The 26,053-nt window shown below is 42.0% G+C and overlaps 2 protein-coding genes across 9 annotated transcripts in view; both read right to left on the bottom strand.

The window, feature by feature from the left end:
- ZC3H13 (zinc finger CCCH-type containing 13) overlaps positions 1-15,587 on the bottom strand; it is a 57,130-nt gene extending 41,543 nt beyond the window's left edge. For 2 of the 8 annotated variants that reach the window (XM_039484828.1, XM_039484844.1), the window contains exons 1-3: positions 15,289-15,416; positions 6,113-6,238; positions 5,573-5,682 (exon numbers count right to left, since the gene is read on the bottom strand). In XM_039484828.1, coding sequence (XP_039340762.1) covers positions 5,573-5,682; positions 6,113-6,229 — 227 coding nt within the window. In that variant the 5' untranslated portion in view covers positions 6,230-6,238; positions 15,289-15,416. Of the gene's footprint in view, positions 1-5,572; positions 5,683-6,112; positions 6,239-15,288 lie in introns of all 8 variants that reach the window. The other 6 variants (XM_039484789.1, XM_039484816.1, XM_039484835.1 and 3 more) reach the window with 5 other exon arrangements.
- A 1,653-nt stretch (positions 15,588-17,240) lies between these two features.
- CPB2 (carboxypeptidase B2) overlaps positions 17,241-26,053 on the bottom strand; it is a 34,282-nt gene continuing 25,469 nt past the window's right edge. The window contains exons 8-11 of the mRNA XM_039484940.1: positions 24,599-24,689; positions 21,268-21,470; positions 17,669-17,753; positions 17,241-17,547 (exon numbers count right to left, since the gene is read on the bottom strand). Of these exons, the coding sequence (XP_039340874.1) occupies positions 17,363-17,547; positions 17,669-17,753; positions 21,268-21,470; positions 24,599-24,689 (564 nt within the window). The 3' untranslated portion in view covers positions 17,241-17,362. The remainder of the gene's footprint in view (positions 17,548-17,668; positions 17,754-21,267; positions 21,471-24,598; positions 24,690-26,053) is intronic.

Here is a 26,053-nt window from a genome sequence, read left to right as displayed (position 1 = left end):
AAAGCCATCTATTGTTCTCACCAAATAAACCTAGCTGAATACTGAGCTGTGTGTATCTGCAATGCCTCTTAATTCCTCCTGCAGATTCTCAACTCAGATAATTCTATTAGCTTTATATCTTTATCAGTGTAGCTATAACTAAACTGGAAGATACTGATGAACTACTAGCTCCAGGAAACCTGTCTGATATTTGAAATAATGAAACTTCCATTGGTTTCAGGACAGCAGTTTTCAACTGGTGGTCTACAGACCCCTTGGGGCCCACAGACTATGTCTAAGGGGTCTGCAAAAGGTGATTATGAAAATAAAGTTTCAGATCCCAGAAAAGGTATTCCATTGTTCTCATTAATCAAAACGATATGACTAACCCTACTGACAGGTCAAAACCCAGAAGTGTTATTGTTACCCCAGAAGTCCACAGGTTAGCATCCTTTCTCACGCTGCATCAAATGCCATGCCAAGCTCATGCAACATTTATAGTTGATTTCTGTTCAGCCAGTTTTCAGTCTAAGGTAGGGGACCACAGGTTGAATTTCCAAATGGGTCTACACCTCCATTTGAAATTTTTTAGTGGTCCACAAATGAAAAAGGGGTTGAAAACCACTATTCAGGGCATTTGTTTTTTCCAAGAGGGATTTGTGCTGTCATTAGGAATGATAGATTTCTATATTTTGTGCTGGGTTGTTTCCCCATTATAGAATAGGTCTATTTCCTATACATGCAGCTATTTAAGAAAAAAATAAAATTTGTTTCTACTTTTAAAAATTGCTGGTTTGAAGCCTTGTTATTTATGTTTCAATTTCCTCTTCTGCAATATTTTCCATCATTAAAATGTTAAACATGGCCATAAGGTACAATCTTAAAGAGATCCAATAAAAAGGACAGTGATTCCTATTTATCCTCCTCCTGCTTTTAAATATTTAACGTGCAGTAAAATTGTACACACGTCATTTTCAAGTCAGACGAAAGGTTCAACAGTAACGGGTTTTTCCATCTGCTCTCTTTTCCAGCAGTACTAATCAACAAAATACCCTGCACAAAAATATAATTAAAAGTCACCTTCCTAGCATTCATACTTGCACCATATTTTAAATTTATAGTTTTAAGTAAATTATAGATCATTTTTAAAAGTAATTTTAATCCTCTAAAAAATGTTCCTTTGAGCTGTATCAATATTTCTTCAAAGATGCTCAATATGCTACTTGTTCCCTCCACAAATAGCATTCAGCATTACAAAAAGTGGTATTTCTTTAATGTTCTTTGTGTCTATTTTATTTAAAAATCAGTTCCATCAAAAATCCCAAACTTGCTACATGAAGGAGCAGGACTTGTGGAATTGACCAAATTTCATTTACATGGCCGAGGGATTACATATATAATCTAAAGATGACATACTTTGCCCCTAGAACACTGGTTGAAGCACTGTTCTCATAATACTCTCTGTGGGCAAATCAGAAAAGCAACAGAACCTAGTGAGAATGCAACTCATGTACCAGCCAACAGAAATAATCTGATGCTATTGGAATGCATAGGGCTTTCTCCTTAAGTTTCAGGATAACTGGAGAAACCCACCAAACCCACTCCTCTCAATACACATTTCTAAATTGGAAAAAGCTGGAAGCCAACAACAGCTCAATTTATTTAGGCATTATTCAAAACTACTTTAAGATGAGGAAGGCCATCAGGAAATTAGAAGCAGAAAAAAGCACTGTGTGGCTGTCATATTTTATTGCTCTGGGAGATAAACACGGAGGTGAAATAAAGGTAAACCCTTTCCCCCTGCAAATAATAAAACAACATAAAGACAGTAGAAATAACTAATTTGGTGAAACTAAGTTAATAGGTTTACTCCTTAGCAGGTGGTTGCTTAGGAGGCATTGGCTGGTTTGGGTACTTTGGGTTAGGGCACAGAAAAAAACCTCCACAAACTGACTGGAATTTTCTAGTAAATTTTCTGCAGCTGTTTCATCTGGTGCACCGGAAGTTGTTTCTTTTAAATAATGTTTGCTCCTTTAAAAGGTCTTAAGTTTTCTATATACTACACAAGACAGAAATTCCTGCATTATGGACACTAAATGTAAGGTTTTTAGTTCCACGGGTGATTCCAATTAAGTGTGCATGTTATAGTATACAAAGGACTGGAGACAGTCTACAGCTGTCTCCAGTAACAATTTTAAACAGAAATTCCTAACAAAGTACCCTTTAGTAAGCCTGTATTTTCTCCAGGGACTTTTACATAAGATACACAGATGGTCCATATTTTAACTGTGTCTACACTAGAGAATTTCACCATATCAAGGTTTCACGTTGCAGCTAAGCACTTTTAGCACCATTACTTCCTGCAGCAGTTCAACATGTTAATGCTACGCAAACCAAGCTGCGTAAACCAGTGCATGTGTCCACTCGCAACAGTCCTTCCAGTTGTTTTGGGCACCATTGTGGCACCTATCCAATAATGCAAGCAGTTTGATTTTATATATAAACTACACACAGACATCCACAGTGTATATTTATATATAGTGTATATTCTATGTGCACATATTATGCTTGAGTGGTCGCGAGACCGTAATTAAGACTGCATCAGTTTTCAGTTCATCTCTCTATTAGTTGTGCCTCTCAATACATCATACACATATTTGTACCTGTTAACCTTATGCTGTATTTGGTTTCATCAGTGCTTTGTTCCAACAATTGTTTCAAGTGGTTTTGTACAGTGTGCATAGTTTGCGATGAGCGTGAGTTGTGCCTTCAAACAACTCTATGACAACAATATTGCAGAAGGCAACCAGATCTCCCTACACCTGCTGATGGCGCTATGTGCCTGGATTCCTCTGCAACAATCCAGGATACAGAGAAAAGACATCTCTCCAGGCAAAATAATGAAGTCCAGCCAGTCACCTTGTACCTCATGCCCCAACTCATGAAATGAACCCTCAAGAAGGTGTACCAGACATCAGGTAGTATATAAGGAGTGCCAAACAACTGGTTACTGAGGTACCATTAGCAGGTAAGTAAATAATTAGGATTCAATTTGGGATTGTGGAGTAACTCTGATGTCTCAGAGATAGAGCTCAGGCAGCTGTCTATTGTGATGCCATCCTTGTCCCCCAGTAATGAACATATAGTAATTTATTGATGTGTTGTTAAATTCTTAATTTTCTCAAGAGGAATGCAGTGTGTGTGTGGATGTGTCTGTCTGACGATCTATTTTACATTGTGTTTGTCATGAACAGACCAAGACCCACGGGAAGAGAACAGGGAATGTTAAAGTTCAAATAAAGTTTTATGTTAATGTTTCTGAAGTTTGAAGAAGCTAAGAAGTGTCTTGTTTTCCTACCGTAGGAGGATGGCCTGAATTGCGAAGGGTGTAATGGTCAGGACAGATATATTAAGTATCACTGTGGTTTCTTTTGGGCAGGCCTGGAATTGGAGGGGCAGGGACAGGTGGCAATGTTTTCTGCTACCAAAGTTGCTTGCAAGACAATCATGGGACTACACTGAGAGGATCAACTGACCCAGTACAGCCGTAACATCTGGGCTTCCCAGATACTGTAGCACTGAATGTCTGAGCTGAAATAGTGCAGACAGAAGCATTTACAAGACTTACTTGGAGACAGTATAACTGTACGGGTTCTTGGAACAGATGTTCCCTGATACAAAATGGTACAGAAGATGCCAACATTCTTTAGTGTAGAACAGACTCTTTTGTGCCTTGCTAAGACCTATGGATGAGTTAAAGCAAGCTTCCAAATGCTCTGGTTGCTCACTTATCCAAAGTTCTGAGTCAGTAAGCAGCAAGCTATGCAATTTGACTTTCATATAATTTATAGGAGAAAAATGTTAATATAAATAAAGATGTAAACCAGCATTATTCCTGAATACCAGTGATAAATTCATGCCTTCATATGAAGCAAAAAATTAAACACAAAAAAACTGCTAGCCATTAAAAGTAAACAGCTTTAAAAAAAAAAAAGAGAGAGCGCAAGAAGGGCTATACACTCAATACTCCAAATACTGTAGCAAGGGAAAGTGACATTCAGCACATAAAGGTAGGTTTAGAATCATTTACATGTAAAGCACCTCTCTTCCTTTGCTCTTTGGAGAATTCAGCACATAACATTACAGTAAGTTTCCTTGCATACTGAGAAAAAAGGTTAAATATAACCTGTATTTTATATCCCAGTTGCTACAGTTTTATAAACAATGAAAGTTAAGATGGTCTTAAGATTAAGGCACAGAAATGGGAAACAGAGCCAGGAATAGAACCATAATATCCATGCCAGACATCCTGTTTGACTTTCAACAAGTCACTTAACTTCTGTGTCTCAGTTTACCCATCTATAAAGTGAGGCTAGTTTCTACCTCCGAGGGGCATTGTGAAGCATTATTGTTTGTAACATCTTTGAGATGTTTGTATGAAAGTGCTGAAGTGAAAATTATTAAATCATATTTTTCCCTTCAGAAAGAATGATACAGACTCATGCTACTACACAGTGCACTTTTTGAAAGATAGCACTGAGTAGATAATAAGACATTATAAATTGCATTGATTTTACTTAACAACAAAGACACATTTTTTTAATCTGCTGGACATTTGTCTGTAGAGGTAGTCATGAAACCACATTTTCCTATCCTAGCACAGTGGTTCTCAACCAGGAGTATGTGTACCCCTGGGGGGGAGGGAGGGATGCAGAGGTCTTTCAGGGGGTACATCAACTCATCTAGATATTTGCCGAGTTTTACAACAGGCTACATAAAAAGCACTAGTGAAGTCAGTACAACTAAAATTTCATACAGATAATGACTTGTTTATACTGCTCTCATACACTATACACTGAAATGCAAGTACTAGATTTACATTCCAATTGATTTATTTTATATGTAATTATATGGTAAAAAGTAAGCAAGCAAGCAATTTTTCAGTAATAGTGGGCTGTGACACTTTCGTATTTTTTTGTCTGATTTTGTAAGCTCAGTAGTTTTTGTAAGTAGTTTTTGAATGAGGTGAAACTTGGGAGGTACATGAGACAAATTAGATTCCTGAAAGGGGCACAGTAGTCTGGAAAGGTTGAGAGCCACTGTCCTAGCATGTCTCTTCACAACTGGAGAAAAAGAACAGCCACCTCACACACCAACAAAAATATTGTTACTGGTGAAGGCAAAAGGATATGGGCTGTGATTTTGAGAGTACTGCCTTAAACAGTTGCAAAACAGCATTTTAGTAGAGGATAGAGGCAGACAGAAGTTGCAGTGACACACTACACAAAAATCCATTTATTAAAGTACTTGCATGTCCCATTTCAAGGCAGGTTAAAACACTATCATGCAAAAGAAGTTAATCTGCATCCAGAGCATTTTATTATTTTTTAAAGTTACACACACAAGAAAATCCAGGGAAAACCCACTGCATTTTGCCAAGTTATTTGTTTTCAGCAGCTTCACAATCCAATAAGGTTATGGATAAAACATACCATTAGGCACACCACAGCATTTAAAATTTTTACAGAAGACATACTTGAAAAAGCTATTTTCCTACAGCATGTGAACAATTCAAAGTGAGTTCTTGATTTACCTTCTATAACTGCTGCTATAGCCTTTACCTCGTGGTGAAGGGCCATGTACGAATCTACATGTGTTCCCATAGAGGCAGTTGCCAGTCTTCAGCCAGTTACGGCACTGTGTCTAAGAGACAGACATTACTAGGTGAATTTCACACTCATTTCTGGAAATACCATTGGTGTGAGTGTGGCAGAACAAACAAATGAGTCCACATTTACTCCCATTTATCTGAGATTTCCATCCACCAGTAATTTACTTCATTAAAAAACAACAATGAGCATTAAGTCTGCCAGATAAAAAATTTAGGTTTATAAAAATATTAGTAAATGTACATTGTTACTGCTCCTCATCAGAAGCTGGAACACCACAAGTAATTTGAAAATCTAAAGATTAATATCTTGAACATCTATGTGTGAATGTGTTCTCTTTACCTTTACTTACATCACTAATGACTGAATATTCAGTACTCATGAACAACTCTACCCCACTACTTATGTCCTGGAAAAGAAGTTGTTGGGGTGGGAAGGAAGAGAACAACACTTTTACAACTCACCTCTGCAGTACTTCCAGTGCTGGGTCCAAGCCTTTCAAACACACTGGGTCTTCGGGATGTGCTATCGGATATGGTCTTGGTATTTTCCACTGTGACCTTCCTTCTAATTTTTGACATTTTGTACTACTTCAACCAAAAAAAAAAGCAAAACTGTAAAATCCTTTAGTTTGGAGCTATTGTCACTGAATTCACAAGTAAAAAGAACATATTATGCTATAAATTACAGGAGAAGTGACGAATAAAGGAACAGGAGAATCATAAATAAATAGAATGTACCTGACTAAAGAGATGCCTTTGATAACTAATAAAATTGGTATAAACTAGTCAACTGAACACCAACAATGGGAGCTTTTAATTTTATTTTATGGACCTGCTTTGGATTCCCCAACATCCCCCTTTGGGAGAACATCAGATGCTGTTCTGCTCATTCAGGCAGCAAACATACAGAACAGCTGCTTTCTTTGGGCACATGTGTTTTGACGATTACCTCAGTGATTTCAAATGTAAAGAGCACTTTGAATGGTACTTAACCACTCTTTCCAGAGATGGGATTTGACTGGTAAAGAGGGCTCAGAGTTTGGCAATGTACGTTTCTAAGGAATTCCCATTTCTCCCCTCACTGTTTATGAGGGCTTATTGGCAGCCATCCTCTCCTCTCCCCTCCACTACTTAAACCAGCATGCACAATGAGCATGGCTAGTAATTGTATGGCTGTTTGCAACTGCTGTGCTTTAAAGAAAGAATGCTGATGTACTTCTGAAATTCTTGTGATCACTGAAAGAACTCAATACATTTTGCAAACAGATACACCTTATGCTTGACAAATCTTCCTAGCCATAATCTGTTTTACCTGGGAGCAAGGAGGGAAGTTATAAGGGGAGAGGAGGATATGAGGCAGGAGAACTGAGTCCAAAAAGATTCTCAATTTGTTTAAGTGATATCAATTTATACAGAAAAAATCAGCTTGGGAAAGCCAGTTTATGTGAAAACAATCCACAGCCAGTTTTAAGAAAAATTCATTACATAAGAAAAAAATACCACTGATGTAACCTACATTTTAGATCTGGCACCTTTGACAATATCTCTCCATTTCTTCACTACACTAAGACTTCGTTATCTGAATCTCATGGTTATCTGAATGTTGGCTCTTTCCCTGAGCTTTGACTTCACCACAATGTTCTCTCTGTAGAAAACTATACACTGAAGTCCTTAAGCTCTTTAACCCTTCTATAAACTGCAGGAGACAGCTTAGGGTTCTGCAAGAGGCTTTCCCAGTCCCCTGACTATTTATCCAAATCTTTGCTTGGGACATAACATTCTTTCAGATAATCAATGTTCACATTACCACATTTTTATTGTATGTGCAACGTTGTTACATGATGTGAGAGAAGTTAATTGTAGGATGTACCAGAGATTAGAAACAATGGTTAACATTTATTAATGATCTGAAGGGTGAAGTAAGATAGCAAAATAGTAAATCTTGCCAGTAACAAGAAGTGATTTAGGTTAGTAAAAACTGTGGAGAATATTGAGGAACTCCAGAAAGTTCTATTGAAGCTAGAAGACTGAGCAATACAACAGCAAATGAAATGTAAATAAATGCAATGTAATGCACAACAGGAGAAATTATTTCAATTTGTATATAGACGATGAGTTCAAATTAGCTCAGTCTTCTGAGAAAAATAATTAGGAGTCATTGTGGATAGCTCAATGTGCAGCAATGGTTAAAAAGTCTAAAGATAAACTGTCGAAGTTAGAGAGTGAAACATCAAGTCTAGACTAGCCCAGCTCCCTTCCAGTTCAAGGTTGTTCCCTACAGTTTATCCAGGTGTTTCGTTCACTCTAATTTAAGGTACCATGCAATTAGATCCTTGGATTTTGGGGAGGGAGAGACGACAGAATACAGCATATATTAAAAAGGCATTGTATATATTAATAGTAAGACTACACATCAAATACTGCATTCACTTTCACAGGCTTCATATTAAAAGAGACATCTGAAACAGAAAAATTTAGAAGAACAGTACTAAAGACAGCATGGGAAGGGGAGAGGGTCAACATATGAAAGGTGAGTAAAATGGGATTATGTAGCACAAAAAGGAGGAGAGTCACAGGAACACAATAGAAGCATATAATGATATATGGAATAGGAACACACTGATAAAGAGTTCCCATTCATCTTGGCTTTAACAAGAATGCGCCTTTATTTAAAAAAAAAAAACAAAGGCAACAAACAGAACTGGTTATTTTTAATTTACTATTCACTCAACTAGTAGACTTTTGGAATTCACTGCCACAGAAAAGTTAAGATGATTGTCAATTTTAAAAGGATAGATCTTTTATAGTATTGTGATAATAACAGTGTACTTATGAGTAACCTTCACACAAAAATTACACTTTGGACTGTAATTTCTTCACATCTTTTGAACCAAAAAGAATTTTTAGTTAAATTCCATTCAGCCATTTGAGTTTTCTGAACATGGAAAAAGTGTTTTCACACTTAACCTAGGTTTTTTATTTTAAATGGAGTTTTGTATGCATGTGTTTAGATAACATAAGATTGATTCCATTTTTAAATGTTGGCACATATCCAGCTGTCAATGAGAATCATGTACTTTGCTAACCGGAAAAAAAAATTGGTGAGACAAACCATTCCAAGTGAAACAGCATGCTATGAGCGCACAGCATGTTGCTTTCAAGGATCATCAAATTGCACATAAGAGTCTCAATCCTCTGTAATCAGATCTGCATGGTCAGACACTTGAACCTACAGTAAAGGCCCACTGACTTTCATGGGGATCCATGCATTTGAAGCCAGTTGCAGGATCAGGGCCCAGGCATGGTTATCTAGACAGAGACAAGTATATCTGAGAACTAAGTACACTGGAACAACATTTATGAAATTAAGTAGAATGCATTTATTTGAATGCACAATCACTATTTTTTTATTCTTCAACAACCACGGAAATTAAAAGCATAAAATACAGTTGATATTTTACATGCAAGTAGTGAGGAAAATTGTTTTTTGACTATGTTTTGGCAAGAGTAGGAACATTCATTTTGCCTCCCTCCATATGCACTCTTGTGTAGGCAGAGGGAGGGAAGGATTCCAAAATTTTAAGGGGGAAGTTTTATTTCTGACTCTCTCGGCCAACAATTTAACAGATAGCCAAGAGCAATTGAAATGTAATGTCCCCATAAAATTCAGCAAATTACTTTAATTCTTCCTAAGTTTCTCTAAGAAGTGCTCTTACACTTGCTTGACCACAATCCAAAAAAAAAAAAAATCAGTCCTACAATGAACACCAATGCAGTGCAGACTCCTAATCCCATCTGGTCTGCTTCTGTGTCTCCTCTTTCAACTTTTAACTTGTTCAACAAATTTTGATTGAGCCCCAGTTAGGATAGAGCCGTAAGCACTCAACAGTTACCAACTCAGTCAATAAATACATTAAATGCACAAAATTGGGAAATATCTTTTTTAAATTAATTAGAAGGAATAATTGTTAATTATTTATTTCAGTGACATAACTTAGTAACTAAATACATTTAGGAATATTTAGAAATTTGCAACTTCCATGACATCTTACCACTATTAATGAATATCACAGAAAAATAATAATGAATATGGGACAGGGAAATCAATTTTATAATACTTAATCAATTTACAGGGTTAACTGCATTAGTTAAACTAACAATAATATATTGCTTCCCCCCCACACACACACGTATATAATATCCAAAGGCGGCACTATAAAAAAATAAGAATACACTATCAACACCATTATACCTTACTCTCTGCAGTACAAAAGGTGGCTTATTATTAATTAAGCTTTTTCAAATGCATGACAGATAACATTTAGTGACCAGAATTCATTGTATTACTATATTGCAAATGAATTAACATGTACTCCCCCAACAATGCATCTGTATCCATTTGTTGTTTCTGTCTTATAGTTAGAGCGTACGCTCTCTGAAGCAAGGACTGTCTTTTTGTTCAGTATGTTTGGGGTCCTGATCCATGACTGTGGCTCCCAGGCACCAGCACAATACAAATAATGATGTTTGGGTAATATTTTCCTTGACACTTCTGTTAATGATAATGTGTAACATGTGGAATGATTTAAATCAAAAAATAGGAAACCGTAATTTAAATAATCAATTTTAATGCTGTTTTGCATTTCTACTTTTTAATTATTTTCCTAAAGAAAGGTTGAGTCTCATTAGCTAGTAACCATTAAAATATGTTGATTTCAAAGTAAATACAGCCTTTACACAAAATTTGGTGCTTCCAGAAGGATACACTATATCGATACACACTTATTTAAGCTGTTACAGTAAAAGTTTTGTTATCCGGCATGTTAAGGGCGTGCGGGGGTGCTGGTAAGTCAAAAATTCCGGTTAACTAAGAGATGGAGTTTGGATGCAGGAGGGGGCTCAGGATAGGAGGTCGGGGCACAGGACGGGGCTCAGGGTGCCAGATCCAGGCGGCGCTCACCTAGGGCAGCTCCCCGCAAGCAGCGACATGTCCCTGTTGCTCCTAGGCTAAGGCGTGGCCAGGCGGCTCTGCGTGCTGCCTCTGCCTGCAGGCGCCACCCCCGCAGCTCCCCTTGGCCGCAGTGCCCGGCCAATGGAAGCTGCGGAGCTGGCACTCAGGGTGGGGGCAGCGGCAGGAGGGACATGTCACCACTTGCAGGGAGGGGCCCAAGGTGAGCACCACCCAGATCCGCACCCCAAAATTCCCCCCATGCTCCAAACCTCTGCCCTGAGCCCACTCCTGCACTCAAACTCCCTCCCAGAGATGCCATCCTGCACCCCCTCCCAAAATGCCAGTTTCTAGAGCTTTCCAGTTGGAAAAGTGCCAGATAACACAGCTTTTACTGTATATAGTTTAACTTACGTTTATTTGGAATCTTATTTTTTACCTTTTTATGGATGTTAGAAAATGGTGAATAATGCACTTCTTGTTTACTAGATGATTTTTTTTTTTTACTTATGAATTGTGTCTAACTATTTGGATGAAAACAAATTCAATTAAATGCAGAAAGAGCATTTTAATTTTTTTTATTAGTTTAATAAATTACCTTACAGGTACTGAGTATGTAAGAAAAAAGTTTATCAAAACATGATTTGCATTTAGAACTGATTTATTAAACAAAGCAAGTATTATCTGTAGTTAGTGAACTGAACTGATTGTTTCTGGTCACGATGTCGTTCAAGATAGTCATTGAACTGAACTAGTTGAATAAACTAAAATGAAGAAAACATTCTCTCTACACCTACAGAGGAGACAACTGCTGTCAAAAGCTGGTCTAGTACTTCAACAAACTCCGGATCTAGGTGCTTAGTCAGTGATTTCCACCAGTTCAGTGGTTTGACTTTCTTTAAGACAGGGCTTTGGAGCGAAGCCTGGAGCTGGAGCGTGGAGCAGCTCCAGAGCACTGGAACTGCAGGTTTTTGCCTGGAGCTGGAGCAGAGCCGAAGCACAGTTCCAAAGCCCTGCTTTAAGATTTCTATAGCAAACATGAACTGCTTAATATTTAAATTATTTTAATAGATTATAATAAATGCAGGCCTTAATAAAAGTTGACATAATTTCACATTTAATTTTAGTGGGTTTTTTAAAATAAGATGGTATTTAAATAAATTAAAAAATCAATTTAAATAAAAATCAATTTTTTTATTTTTTTTAAATCATTGTTTTTTTTATTACACTCTTGAAGGAGACTACATCCATTGGGTTTACTTAAGTAACAGCAGTTGCTATACTATGATACAATGCTATGATTCAGGATAGAATAGAGTGTACATTTAAATTAATAGTTATGACATACCTATAGTTCAAAAGTAGTCCAACATTAAGATTTTGTAAAAATACAATTTCACAAAATCTAAAGGTAACAAGAATGTTCACACGAAATGTTGATTTTATCACTGATTTTTTTTTTAAAAGGAGAAAAACCAAACACTTTCCCTTGCAATAATAACATCCTGCTTCAGTAGAAAAGCTAGCAATTGAGAATAAATGGAAATGGAGTAGACTTATTTTCACTGTCTAAGTGATATGCAAAAACTAAAAGAATAAATGATAAAAAGTATGTTAAGTGTTTAGCCTTAATACAAGGTGGAACTAACAGGCAATTTATGTGTATTGCTTGACTATACAAGTTATCATCATCTGCCATGTTGAATAGCATCAATCTTTAAAATGCTATAAATCAGGGGTTCTCAAACTTCATTGCACCACGACCCCCTTCTGACAACAAAAATTACTACAAGACCACAGGAGGGGGGACCGAAGCCTGAGACTACCCAAGCCCCATCACTCAGGGGGCAGGGCAGGGGGCAAAGCCAAAGCCCAAGCCCCACTGCAAAGCCGAAGTGCAAGGGCTTCAGCCTCAGGCAGGGGGCCTGTAACCTTACACCCACCACCCAGGGCTGAAGCTCTCAAGCTTGGGCTTGGGCTTTGGCCTCGGCCCCCAGCAAGTCTAAGCCAGATCTGGCAATCTCATGAAAATGGGGTTGTGACCCACTTTGGGATCCGAACCCACAGTTTGAGAACCACTGCTATAAATTATGTCCCATTAGAAAACATGTCTTTTTTAAAATTGAAAATATTTTAAAAATTTAACTGTACACTGATTATGCTACAATATTCTGGGATATAGCAAACTAATGTCATTTAAGAGATAAATGACATTTCGCCACACATTAGAGTGCTAAAAAAAAGGTTAAATGTTGTATATTAATATTCAAGTGGCCAATTTTCAGATGCATAACATACAAAAACTAATGTCAACATAAAAGTAAAACCAAATTACTAGTCTTCAAGTTGGAAATGAAAACTTGTGTCTGGCATTCAGCAACTAATTACTCAGAGTTCGGCTTTTACAACCCTCTGCTATGAACATGTCTTCTTATTTAAGTTAACTACACCTCTTATTTAACACAAAGCATTCCTTTATCATCTTAAATATATAAACCAGTAATGTTAAGTAATTGTTAGCAATGTGTTTACATTTGTGAACTGGGGTTAGCCAGCTATTGGTAAAATGCAACAATTCAGTCCCTAGGATTACAGAAAAAGGTAAACAAACAAACAAAAAAAAGGAGTATGGATGCTGTCTTATATGCATGGTATTTCACATTTTGTCTGAAAATGTAGGGAGCCACTTCCCCAAACAACTTTTACCAGACTAAGGCCTGGTCTTCACTATGGGGAGATCGATGCTGCTGGGATCGATTTAGTGAAAACCTGCTAAATCGACGGTCAACCCCGTTATTCCAGCTCCCCAAGAAGATTAAGGTAAATAGACCAGAGTCCTGTCAACGCAGCTCAGTAGACACCATAGTAAACTGACCTAAACTACATCAACTCCAGCTACTAGCATAATATCTTAGGTCGACTTAGCCCTGTAGTGGAGACAAGCCCTTTGTCTTTAAATGCAACCAGCCAGTTCCCATCAGGTCCCATTCAGTAGCACACAATCTACTGTACAGTAGAATCCAGACTTCAAAAGGTCCTGAAGCAGTCCAATCTAAAAAAGCAATGGTCTAGGTCTAGAAAGGATCCAGTAGCAATCCCTAGGTGTGATGCTGGGGACAAAATGAAGAATCTATAATACTAGTCACACAGGTTCATATCCTCAAAGATATGTAAGCACCCAACTCCTGTTGATTTCAATGGGAATCAGGCACCTAAATGCCTTTGAGGATCTGGGTCATCAGCATACACCAGTGTTTTTCAAAGTACTGGTCACGACCCAGTACTGGGTCATGGAATGTCAGGCACTGTGTCGCCGTGCTGATTAAAATTATAAAGATCATTGCCATGCAGCAGGAGAGAGGTAGGGGGTGGGCAGGAACTGGGGAGAGGAGCAAGTTGGGGCTTGTAGGGCTGCTGCGGGCCTTTCTCCCAGCCCTGGAGCTCCATTCTGTCTGCCAGCAGGGAGAGAGAGAGTGGCCCCTCGCCCAGAGCTAGCTGCTGCCGGTGGGGAGAGGGCTGGGGGGGAGTCCTCTGGCCCCAGACCTGGGGCAGCCTGCCTGCACCCCAAACTCCTTATCCCTGGCCCCACCCCAGAGCCTTCACTCCCCCCACATCCCAACCCTGTGCCCTAGCCCTGAGCCCCCTCCTGCATCCTGAACCACTCATCCCCAGCTCCACCCTAGAGCCCTCATCCCCACACACCATTCTCTGCCCTACCCTGGGACACCTCCACACTCCCAGTGTTAGTTATGTAAAGTAGGTTAAGCTGGAATATATTGCAATATTATGGTTTTATGAAAACTCTAGTGAAAAGATATAATTATGTTTGGTCACAGGCTCCAAGAATTTTCTTCAACTGGATTACAAGTTAAAAAGTTTGAAAACCACTGGCCTAAACTACAAGTTCTGCATGGGCATCAATGACAGAAGTCTTTAAAGAAAAGGCAAAAGCACCAAGGTTCAGGATTTATGCTACAAGGGCTGACAAGTCCCAAATTCAGCTAAAAAGGCTGATTACATTTCACTACTATCAGCAGAGGTGACGGGGACTCCAGTGCCCTGAAGCCCATAAAGGACAAAGATCACGTGTCTGGGAGGCAATGAGAAGCCCGCAACAGGGTTCCCGTCTGTAAAGCATCGGCCACAGAAGATGGTAATCACGGTAGGATGGCAGGTCTAGCTGGCAGTTCAAGTGCAGCAGACTCGCTGGCTGATCGGTGCCCTGTCTGACCCACAGCTCTCCCCCTGCTTCTCCTCACAAATCACCCCCCCCACACACACCCCGTACCCATCTCAGCGCCAGGGCAGAGACGCCCCCAGAGCCTGGGGCCGATCCGCTCCCGCCTGCATCACGATCCCCCCCGACCAGCTACTCTCCGACTCCCTCCCCGCCGGGAGTCACCTGCCATCGCCCTTCGGCCCCGCTGCCCTCACAAGTCACTGCCCCTCAGCCCAGCGCTTCCCCCGGCGGCCCCACCGGGACCCCCGGCCCTGCAGCCGCTCTGCCCGGGCCACGGGGCGCAGGGTGGCAGCGCGGGTGGGGAGGCTCGGCCAGCACCGAGCCCCTCCCGCCCCGCCGGCCTGCTCCTCGCGGCGGTGGGAGAAGGGCCTGTCCCCGGGGAGCCCCGCTCCGCCCCGCCCCTCCCCCGGCCGCCCAGGCCCGGTTTCCCCGCCGGGGCGCCACACTCACCTGCTCCTTCCACTGCCTGGCCGGTCCCCGCCGCCTCCTCCGCCGCCGCCCGGGGCGGAGAGGGTGGGAGGGGGCGAGGGGGGAGTCCGTCCTCCCGGGCCTGAGCGCGGAGCCACACGGGGAGGAAGACAAGGAGCGCGGCCCGCTCCGGCCACCGAACGGCGCTGCCCAAGCACAGGGGCTGCCGGGAAAGCAGCGCAACCAACCGGCCGGCCCCAGCGCCGCCGCCGCTGCCGCCGCCGGGAGGAGGAGCCTTGGCTCACCGGAAACCGCCTTGCCGCCATGATCGTGCGTAGCAGCGCAACTTCCGGCCGCGCAGGGCAACGAGACGTCGGGCCTGAAATGGGGGAGGGGGAGGCCTAGTCAGGGAAAAAGAAGGGGGAGGGGCCTGCTCAGGGGAAGAGAAGGGGAGGGGCCTGAACTGGGGAGGGTGGGGCCTAGTCATGGAAAAAGAAGGGGGAGGGGCCGGGTCAGGGGACGAGAAGGGGGCGGGGCCTGGTCGGGGGAAGAGAAGGGGGAGGGGCCTGGACAGGGAAGGAAAAGGGGCGGGGCCTGGTCGGGGGACGAGCAGTAGGGTTGCCATCTTTCTAATTGCTGGTAAGGGGGCCTCCAAGGCCTCATCCCGACCTGCCTCTTCCCCTCAAGGGTCCACCCCGCTCTGCCTTTTCCATGGAGGTTCTGCCACCTCTTCCCCCAGGCTTTGCCCCTCCTCTGTCTCTTCTCGTTAAAGCCTCGCCCTCGTCACTCACTCCTTTGTCTCCCTTCTCCCCATCGCTCACTGGATCATCTCCACCTCTCTCCCCCACCTGCTGTAAGTATGAGGCAGCCCTGGATAAGCAGGGACTGGCGAGGGTTAATCACACAGTACCTCCCCTGCCTTGCAGTCAGGGGCGGCTCTAGGCACCAGCGCGCCAAGCAGGCGCTTGGGGCGGCCGTTTCCCGGGGGGGCGGCATTTGGCTCCGGTGGAGCTCCCGCCGGCATGCCTGCGGCAGGTCCACCGGAGCCCGGGACGAGCGGACCTGCCGCAGGCATGACTGCGGCGGGTCCCGTCTTCCCGCCGCCATGACTGCGGCAGGTCCGCTGGTCCCGGGCTCCGGTGGACCTGCCGCAGGCATGCCGGCAGGAGCTCAACCGGAGCCGCGGGAAGAGGGGACCCGCCGCGGGACCGGGGAAGGGCGGCGCAGCGCTCCGCGCTGCTTGGGGCAGCCCAATTTCTAGAGCCGCCCCTGCTTGCAGTAACCAGCCTTTTGGTGTCCAGTCAGTATGTCAGACTGCACCCTGCCAGTTCCCCTTTTCAACTGGACTTTCCATAGGCATATCTCTTCAGTCTGTTCAGATGCTGGACTGATTGGGAGTATTGGACATTTGAGCTGTGTTGCATAATAGTGAGACGTTAGCTCAGTCATATAGTGTTGTTCCAACTTCCATGGCGAGGCACCTCAACAGTGACTGCCACCATCCTGGCTGAAACATGAGGGATTAAACCTGGGACTTATAGTGCTAAAAACGTAAGTGGCTACATCATGGCTACAGAGCCATGGCTCTCTAGCTGGGGTTGTAAGACATTCATACCCTCTGTGGATCTGGGACAGGGAGGTACATGTAACATGTTCATCAGTGGGTTACACAAGCACTTCAGGTACAAATATTACAATTTGTTTTAAAAGTTGCTTTTCACCATTGTTGGTGTGAGTGAACTGGATTATTCAAAAGTTCTCCAAAAGCAAACACTAAAGGGGTACTAAAACGGACAACATGTATTTGTTTGAATATTATTGGGCTTGGAAGGTTGCATTTGCACAGTTGTAGTTTATCTGTCACTACCCTGATCATTCTACAGCTGGCTACATTTAAGCCACATTGTGAAGCAATTTAATATATGTCATGGTGAAAGGTAGTAAATGAAACATCAACCTGTTGCCCCTAAACAAATAATAATTATAATAAAGCAGTAAGTAATTCCTTTTATTTGAGTGAACTTAAAAAAAAGCACACTTGAATGAATGACACTGCCCATCAGGTCACCTAAATTACCAGTTAAAGCAATGAAATGACAAATTAAAATATAGCACATTAAATATTGTCGATAACATGTAAAGCTATTGTTTTGATACCACTAAGTGCTTCAATACAAGTGGGCTTAATTAGATTTGTAGGAAGCAAAAATCCATGTGTTCCTCTGTCCCGAAGTTCAAAGGTAAAAGAATACTTAATGCCAAGATCATAAGCCCAGTCATCTGAACCTCCAGGAGCTAAATCTGTAGGAGAAAGAAAAGGAAACAGATTATTACCTGCAATCTTGGCCTCAGTCCTACAAACTGCCTTGTGCTAGAGAGGATACTCTGTCATACTGATTATAGTACTAAAAATGATACTTACAGATAGTTTGTGCACCAGGGCCAGACTCATACGTTTTCTGAGTTGTTTTTCTAATAGAATGAACTACTTTATTTGCCACAGATAGCTGAAATCAATAAAATATTAATTAACTTTTATAATTTAGTAAAAGTGTTTCACACTGACTCTGTTAGGGCATTGTAACCATCCACTAAGGGTACAATAAAGAGAGAAGATCTGTTTACAACATGGTTGTCCCCAGACCTGGCTGCATTGCAGTTTGTAATGTGAATATGTGGTTGGCTTTAGAATGCTTACAAGATGTGGTAAAACATGGTTAGGTTATGTCCATGGTACAAATAGCATCTATGCTTCAACTGGACAGCAAACTTATCACCAAATCCATTCTGTGTAGCTGTCCTGTATTTTCCATTTCCTGTCATATATTGTTTAAGTAACCTTTAAGTATTTTAAGTTAAAGTTAGTGTTGAAGCATACAAAAAAGGATTTAATAATATACTACTCATGAACAACTGACTAGAATGAACTATTCTGTAATTAGTTTACAGGATGTTACATATCTGCTTCACAGGGAAAGAAGTGACAAATCTATATTTTCTTTATCTTCTTTCACAAATACATTAGCTAGGATAAAAAAAATTTAAAAGGGATATAAACCCTTAACTTTCAGGCCAGAAGATGGTCACTAATTGAGGAGGCTTGGGAAGAAACATTCCCCTGTGGGCAAGTTATTTTATGTCGGCTACAGGATTTTTTCCTCCTTCCTGTGAAGGCTGGCACTGGTCACTGCTAGAAACAGCATACTGGACTGAATAGAGATCTGGTCTGATCAGATATGACAGTGTCTGTGTTCCTATTCTATCACTGTACAAAGCCCATTTATTTAAAAAAAGAGAAAAAAAACTTCCATTAAAGAGACAGTAATAGCTAATTTTCAAAATCTTCCTTAAAGACCTTGGATCTGTGTGGCGAAAGAATGGGAGGGAATGGAAAGGTTGGAGGCAACATTAAGGAGCAATCCCAAATACCCATCACCTGTTGCTGCTGCTTGGCCCCATGCCAGGGATGCTGTGGCATAAAGAATGTCATGAGGCTGCCCAGGGAGATTGTGGAAGCTCCTTCTCTGGAGTTTTTCAAAAGGAGGCTGGTTAGCAATGTTACCTCCAATTTTTTACATCCACGTGCGGAATGCTTTTGTTATGTGTACCAATATGGAGGTGATGTGTGGCAGGAGTGGGGCCGAGGGGTTCGGGGCTAGGGAAGAGGATTGAGGTGCAGGGGGTGAGGGCTCTGGCCGGGAGTGAGGCGCCTCTCCCCAGCTGCAGCAGCTCTGGTGGTGCCAGGGCCGGGGCGCCTCTCCCCAGGCACAGCAGCTCCAGCAGGGCCAGGTCTGGGGGAGAGGTGCCTGTGCCACGCAGCTTAGAGGGAACTTAGTTGAATAGCCATCTGTCTTGGATGGTTTAGGCCAGTGGTTCTCAAATCCGGTCTGCCACTTATTCAGGGAAAGCCCCTGGCAGACCGGGCCGGTTTGTTTACCTGCTGCATCCGTAGCTTCGGCCGATTGCGGCTCCCACTGGCCTCAGTTCGCTGTTCCAGGCCAATGGGGGCTGCGGGAAGTGGGAAGTGGTGGGGGCCGAGGGATGTGCTGGCCGCCGCTTCCTGCCGCCCCCATTGGCCTGGAGTGGTGAACTGTGGCCAGTGGGAGCCGCGATCGGCCGAACCTGCGGATGCAGCAGGTAAACAAACTGGCCCAGCCTGCCAGGGACTTTCCCTAAACAAGCAGCAGACCGGCTTTGAGAACCACTGGTTTAGACCAGTGGTGGGCAACCTGCGGCCCACGGGCCACATGTGGCCCGTTGAGGTAATCAGCGGATTACCCTGACGGGCTGCATGTGGCCTGTGGGCCACAGGTTGCCCACCACTGGTTTAGACACAACAAATCCTGGATCTTTGAAGGAGGTTAGACTAGATGACCCTTACAGTCCCTTCTAACCCTGTGATTCTATGTCCACCCTGATGATGTCCTGTGTCTCCACATAGCAGGTCCCATGGAGTGAAAAGCCCTTCCCCATTCTGTCAGCAACTTCCTACTCCTTCCCTGGTCCCATGCAGGAGGCACTTGGAGTAAAGAACCCCTGTCCCACTCCCCCATGCATGGAAAGCATAAGGAAATTGGCCAGAGGGAGCAGGGAAAGGATTCTTTACTCTGTGGGGCTTCTCATCTTACTCCTTTCCCCAGGAAATCTTGTGAAGCTCTTCAGTAACCCAAGTAGCCTAATTGGCCTGCATATATTGGCTAACTCCAACCTAGCCTGGATCTCTTTTCCTAATCTAGATAAACCCAAAGATTTGGGGGCTAACCAGCAGGGCCGGCTTTAGGAAGTGCGGGGCCCAATTCGAACAGTTTCGATGGGGCCCCAGCACGGATGACTAAAAAAAAACCCAAAAAAACCACACATGTAAAAAAACACGTGGGGCTTGTACTCACCGGGCGGTGCTCCGAGTCTTCGGCAGCACTTCAGTGGTGGGTCCTTCACTCGCTCCAGGTCTTTGGTGGCACTGAAGGACCCACCGCTGAAGTGCCGCCAAAGACCCAGAGCGAGTGAAGGACCCGCAGCCGAAGTGCCGCTGAAGACCCGGAGCGCCGCCAGGTGAGTAAAAATTAAAAAGGTGCCTCTAGCCAGGGCAGGGATTCTCACTGGGCGCGGGGCCCTCTTAGGCGCGGGGCCCGATTCGGGGGAATTGGTGGAATAGGCCTAAAGCCAGCCCTGCTAACCAGTGCAGGAAAAATAATGGTGTTCTTCACTTCCCAGCTTCTCCGGTTTATCCTGTTGATTAATAGAATGGGAGATGATCCTACACAACTCCTAGGCTCTGCAGGAGAGAGGAGCCCTGATCGTGTGGATCTCCAGAACGTCACAGGACTTGGACTTCTTTTATACAGGCCTTAGGAGACCATTAGCCCCAGGACCCCTGGCTAGCGGACAACGTCATGACCTGCAGAATCAAAAAGGTATTCTGCTTCAGTGGACTACCTGTGATCTGCTGGTCCTCCTAAGGACCTCAGGGTCTGTAAAAAAGGGCTAGTTTCCATCAGACCATTAGGACCATTTAAACATATTTCCCATAGAAAAAGATTTACTTAAGGTGCAGTAAAGGCTGCAGGCACCTATCAGTGTTATGGGTGCACCCTATTCAAGAGCAATAGAGTTAAAAAAAAGCTACAGACTCAGTAGGTTCAGATATAGGGGAAAACTTACAAGAAACCTGTACTTGAATGTACTGAAATGCCGTACTAAGGTACTCAAGTTACCTTTACTTTGCCCCCTTAGCGATACCTTGAAAATATCAGAAAGTCAGGCTACCTTATCCATCCAGAATAAACATTTTCATCTTATCAGTGTCCTCCAAAACTAGAATACTTTCTTGTAATCATATAGTGGTGGTGCCAACAACCAGCATCCTTATGCTCTTATCCATCGAAAAATCAATTTTCCCAAATCTTGAACAGACTCAAAGCCTACTGAAGGCAGTCATTCACACTTCTCATTAAATGTCCATTCCCGCAAGGTGATGAAGGTGGGAGATATAGATGAAATTTAATAAGTGGTAACACTTACCAGCTCATCATGGTCTTTACTTTTATTCATAGTGTAGGAATATGGAAACAGTACCATCTGTGAGTAAGAGTGCATAGTTATATATGCCTTAATGTGATCTTTATGCTTTTGGAGAAAATGAGCCACCGCTTTCACTTCTGGTTCAGACTCAGGATAGGGTCCGCAGTATATTTCATGACAATCATTATGAGAGGCACCTTTACCTGTAATAAGATAGAGGATACAATGTCACCTGTTGAGTTCTTACAGTATACACTGAATTGTCTCATGGCTCAGTGTCAATATAAAGCATTAGGATGCTATACAAGTGAGCATAGAAACTGGGACATCTTGGATGCATCATTACTGCATGTATCATTATTGCACCATTAAAGCATCTGGGCCTGATTCTCCACTACCTTGCCTTACGTTAAAAAAAATTGGAGAGGATACAGAAAAGGGCCACAAAAATTATTTGAGGGCTGGAGAAAATGCTTTACATTCAGAGACCTAAAGAGCACAATATGTTTAGCTGATCAAAAAGAAGTTTGAGAGGTAACTTGATTACAGTGTATAAGTACCTTTGTGGGGAGAAAACATTGGTACCAAGGGATTCTTTAATCTAGCAGAGAAGGACGTAACAAGAACCAATGGCTGAAAGCTGAAGCTAGATCAATTCAAATTGGAAATAAGGCACAATTTTTTAACAGTGAGGTTGATTAACCATTGGAACAAACTACCAAGGGAAATGGTAGAACTGGAACAAACTCTTCACATGGACTGCCTGTTGGATTATAACCTTTTACATTGATTCCAGAAGGATTTTTACAAATCAGCAGCCTCACTATCTCTGTTATGAAACTGACCTAAGACCTTTATTCATATCTCTATGTAAATGGATCTTTTAACCATAGCAACTCTCTTTCTTTTTTCTTTTTATTAATAAATCTTAGATTTAGTTAATACAGATTGGACGATAAGTGTGTATTTGGGTGAGATCTGAAATATTCATTGATCTGGTGAGCAATGTGTCCAGTCACTTGGCATTGGTAAAACTTTATATAATGGAAATAAGGTTTTTAGTAGTCCTTCCCTATATTAGACTTGGCTGTCTGTGTGGGAGACAAAGGCTGGATTGCTTAAAGGGGACTGTATTTTGGCTTCTTGGTAACCAGATAACTGTTTGGTTACTGGCTTGGTGAAATCTAATTACAGAATAAACCACCAGTTTTGGGGATTGTCTGCCCTATTCTTTGTAGTTTGCCCTGAATAAGCATTCTCAGTGAAGCCCCTCCAGGCACCACGGTCACAGCAGATCTACCCTACAGACTTATGTAAGTATAATTACGTCATTCAGGAGTATGAAAAATCCATACTCCTGAGTGATGTAGTTATACTGACCTTAACCTCCCATGTAGACAATGCTATGTCAACAGGAGATCTTCTCCCTCTTGGGGGAGGTGGATTAACTACACCAATGGGAGAGCTCTCTCCTGCTGGTGTAGGAGCATCTTCACTTAAGCGGTACAGCGGCACAGCCCTCAGAGTTTCACAGCTAAATACAAGGTGAAACAAATTGTTTAGCATAAGTAGTTAGCACATATTTCAAGGGACCATTCAAGGAGAAGTGGCCCGTTAACACGTCTCCAGTCAGAGAGGAGAAAGGAAGGGAGGGGGGGGAAAGGCAGCTGGGTGCGTTGGGGGGGTGGAGGCATTGTTAGTGGATTGTAGATTGTTGTAATAAGCCATAAATCCAGTTGTCTCTAGTCAGTCCATGATTTCTAATGTCTAGCAAAGTTATGTATTTAAGCTCCCTGGTTCATCTTTTGAAGATGATGGGCAGATTTCCTTTGAGAATGAGAACTGAGAGGTCACATATAGAGAGATTGTTTTGTAAAAAAGTGTTCACACACAGGCAATATGGTGTTTGTCTTTTATCATTTTTCTGTGTGAGGGTTTCACCCATATAGTTATTATTGGGCATTTAGTGCACTGGATGAGATACATCACATGTTGAGATAGGCATGTGTAGGACCCATGGATCTTAACAGGTGTGTTGGGGGTGGGTGTTGATCATCAGAGCAGTGGAGATATGTCGACAGGTTTTGCATATCTTGTTCTAGCAGGATCTGGTTCTGCTTTAAGTTAGTGTGTTCTGGTCCATAATGCCAGCTGAAGTCAGTTGTAGTTGTACCTGCTCAACCTCTGAAAATGAAGCCCTTCCCTTAAAGAGTGGTTCTACTCTGAAAAATGTTAAATTGAAATTGTTGCATGCCACCTTTATTGTTTCACAGTGATTGTTTGTCAGATGTGTTCAGTTTAAGTAAAAAATATTTTAAAAAGAATTATAAGACTCAATCATTAACGATAATGAAGAGTCTGCAGGCAAGGTTATGTTGTGAGTTGCACCTATACAATCCCATTACTTTCAATGGGTTTGCTAAGGGGTATATTATTGAAATGTAATAAGCAATTCTACTGAGGATGTCCAAGAAGAAATAGAATTCAATTAGCTTTCTGATAGCTATATTGGCTCCACAAAATAGAAACTTACTTTAGTTACTGAAGTCATCCGATATGACTCAATACACCCAGAAAGTAGGTCTGTTGCATATAAAGGTGTCCTTTTTTGCCACGTGCTGGCCACAACTTCTCGCAGCTCCCATTGGCTTGGAACCGCAAACCGCAGCCTCTGGGAGCTGCGGGCAGCCATGCAAATGTAAACAAAATGTCTGGCAGCCAGCCAGCTGATTACCCTGATGGGCTGCCTATGGGCCGCAGGCTACCCACCACTGCTCTAACCTCAGTGTGCCTGTTTCCTCACTTTTAAAATAGAGACAATGTTGGAGTTGCTAAGCATTTTAAGTGCTTTGAAAATGAAATGTGATATATAAATCCCTGCTGTAATTAATATTCACAGCATATAAATTTCCTATTAAACTCCCTCTCCAAGTTCTGTATTGATTAAGTATTTTACTTTTGATATTACTCTTAAATCTTATATGGTCCCCATCACCATAGTATTTTAGCATCTCACAACTTTAATGAATTTATCCTCACAACACTCGGTAGGGAAGTTTGTTTAGTCCCATTTTACTGATGGAAAAACAGGCACAAAGAGCTTAAGTGTCTTGCTGATAACCACACAGAAAGTATGTGGCAAAACTGGGAATTGTTCTCTGGTCTCCTGACCTTCTTATAAACATTTTGATTAAGTTCATTACTAAGGTACATTATCTTTATATCAGAAATGACTCTATGACTAGGTAAATAAAAATATTTTCAAAATGAAGAACTTTGAAGGTTAAAACTGAAATGTCTGTAATAAAATATAAAGAAAATTGCATCGTACCACACCAGCCTGCATCAAAATTCCTGTTCATGTCAGTACCAATGCACCTGTTGTTGCCGTGCTTTGAGCGGCTCTTCCTCCACAACCGATTCTGTGGACAGAGACTCAAAAATGTGGGTTTACATAAAATGCTTTAGAAAAATGCTTATCGCTATTTCATTTGCTAGTGAAAATGCAACTTTTACATTTCTAGATGTCAAGGCTAGAAACCTCCAATGAAGGGAAGCAAAATAGGAGATTTAGGGACCCTATAAAACAATAAGCTAGTTATCTGCATAGAATCATAGAAGTGTAGAACTGGAAGGGATCTCAGGAGGTCAGTTAATCCAGTCCCCTGCACTCAAGGCAGGACTATGTAATAACTAAACCATTCCTGACAGGTGTTTGTCTAACTTGTTCTTTAAAACCTCCAATAATGGAAATTCCACAACCTTCCTAGGCAATTTGTTTGGTGTTTAACTACCATGACAGTTAAGAAGATTTTCCTAATGTCTAATCTAAACCTCTCTTGCTGCAGTTTAAGACCATTGCTTCTTGTCCTATCCTCTGAAATTAACAAAAACAATTTTTCACCCTCCTCTTTGTAACAACTTTTTATGTACTTGAAAACTGTTATCTTGTCCCCTCTCAATCTTCTCTTCTCCAGTCTAAACAAACTCAATTTTTTTTCAATCTTTCCCTCATAGGTCACATTTTCTAGACCTTAAATCATTTTTGTTGCTCTTCTGGACTTTCTCCAGTTTGTCCACATCTTTCCTGAAATGTGGCACCTAAAACGGGACACAATACTCCAGCTGAGGTCTTATCAGCACAGAGTAGAGTGGAAGAAAGCAAGTCGTATCTTGCTTTCAACACTCCTGCTAATACATCCAAGAATGCTATTCACTTTTTTTGCAACTGTGTTACACTGTTGACTCATATTTAGCTTGTGATCCACTGTGACCCTCAGATCCCTTTCTGCAGTACTCCTTCCAAGGTAGTCGTTTGCCATTTTATGTGTGTGCCATTGATTGTTCCTTCCTAAGTGTAGTACTTGTCATTTGTCCTTACTGAATTTCATTCTATTTACTTCAGACCATTTCTCCAGTTTGTCTAGATCATTTTGAATTTTAATGCTAGCCTCCAAAGCACTTGCAACCCCTCCCAACTTGATATTGTCCACAAACTTTATAAGTGTACTCTCTATGCCGTTATCTAAATCATTTATAAAACCACTGAACAGAACCGAACCCAGGACTGATCCTTTTGGACCCCATTCAATATGCCCTTCCAGCTTGACTGTGAACCACTGATGACTACTCTCTGGAAATGGTTTTCCAACCATTTATTCATTCACTTTATAGTAGCTCCATCTAGGTTGTATTTCCCTAGTTTATGAGAAGGTCATGCAAGATGGTATCAAAAGTCTTACTAAAGTCAAGATATACCACATCTACCTCTTCCACCTTATCCACA

This window comes from Mauremys reevesii, linkage group 1 (assembly GCF_016161935.1).
Source record: "Mauremys reevesii isolate NIE-2019 linkage group 1, ASM1616193v1, whole genome shotgun sequence".
NCBI classification, from domain to species: Eukaryota; Metazoa; Chordata; order Testudines; family Geoemydidae; genus Mauremys; species Mauremys reevesii.
Note: the sequence above shows the minus strand (reverse complement) of the source record. Positions and strands in the feature narration are given on the sequence as shown.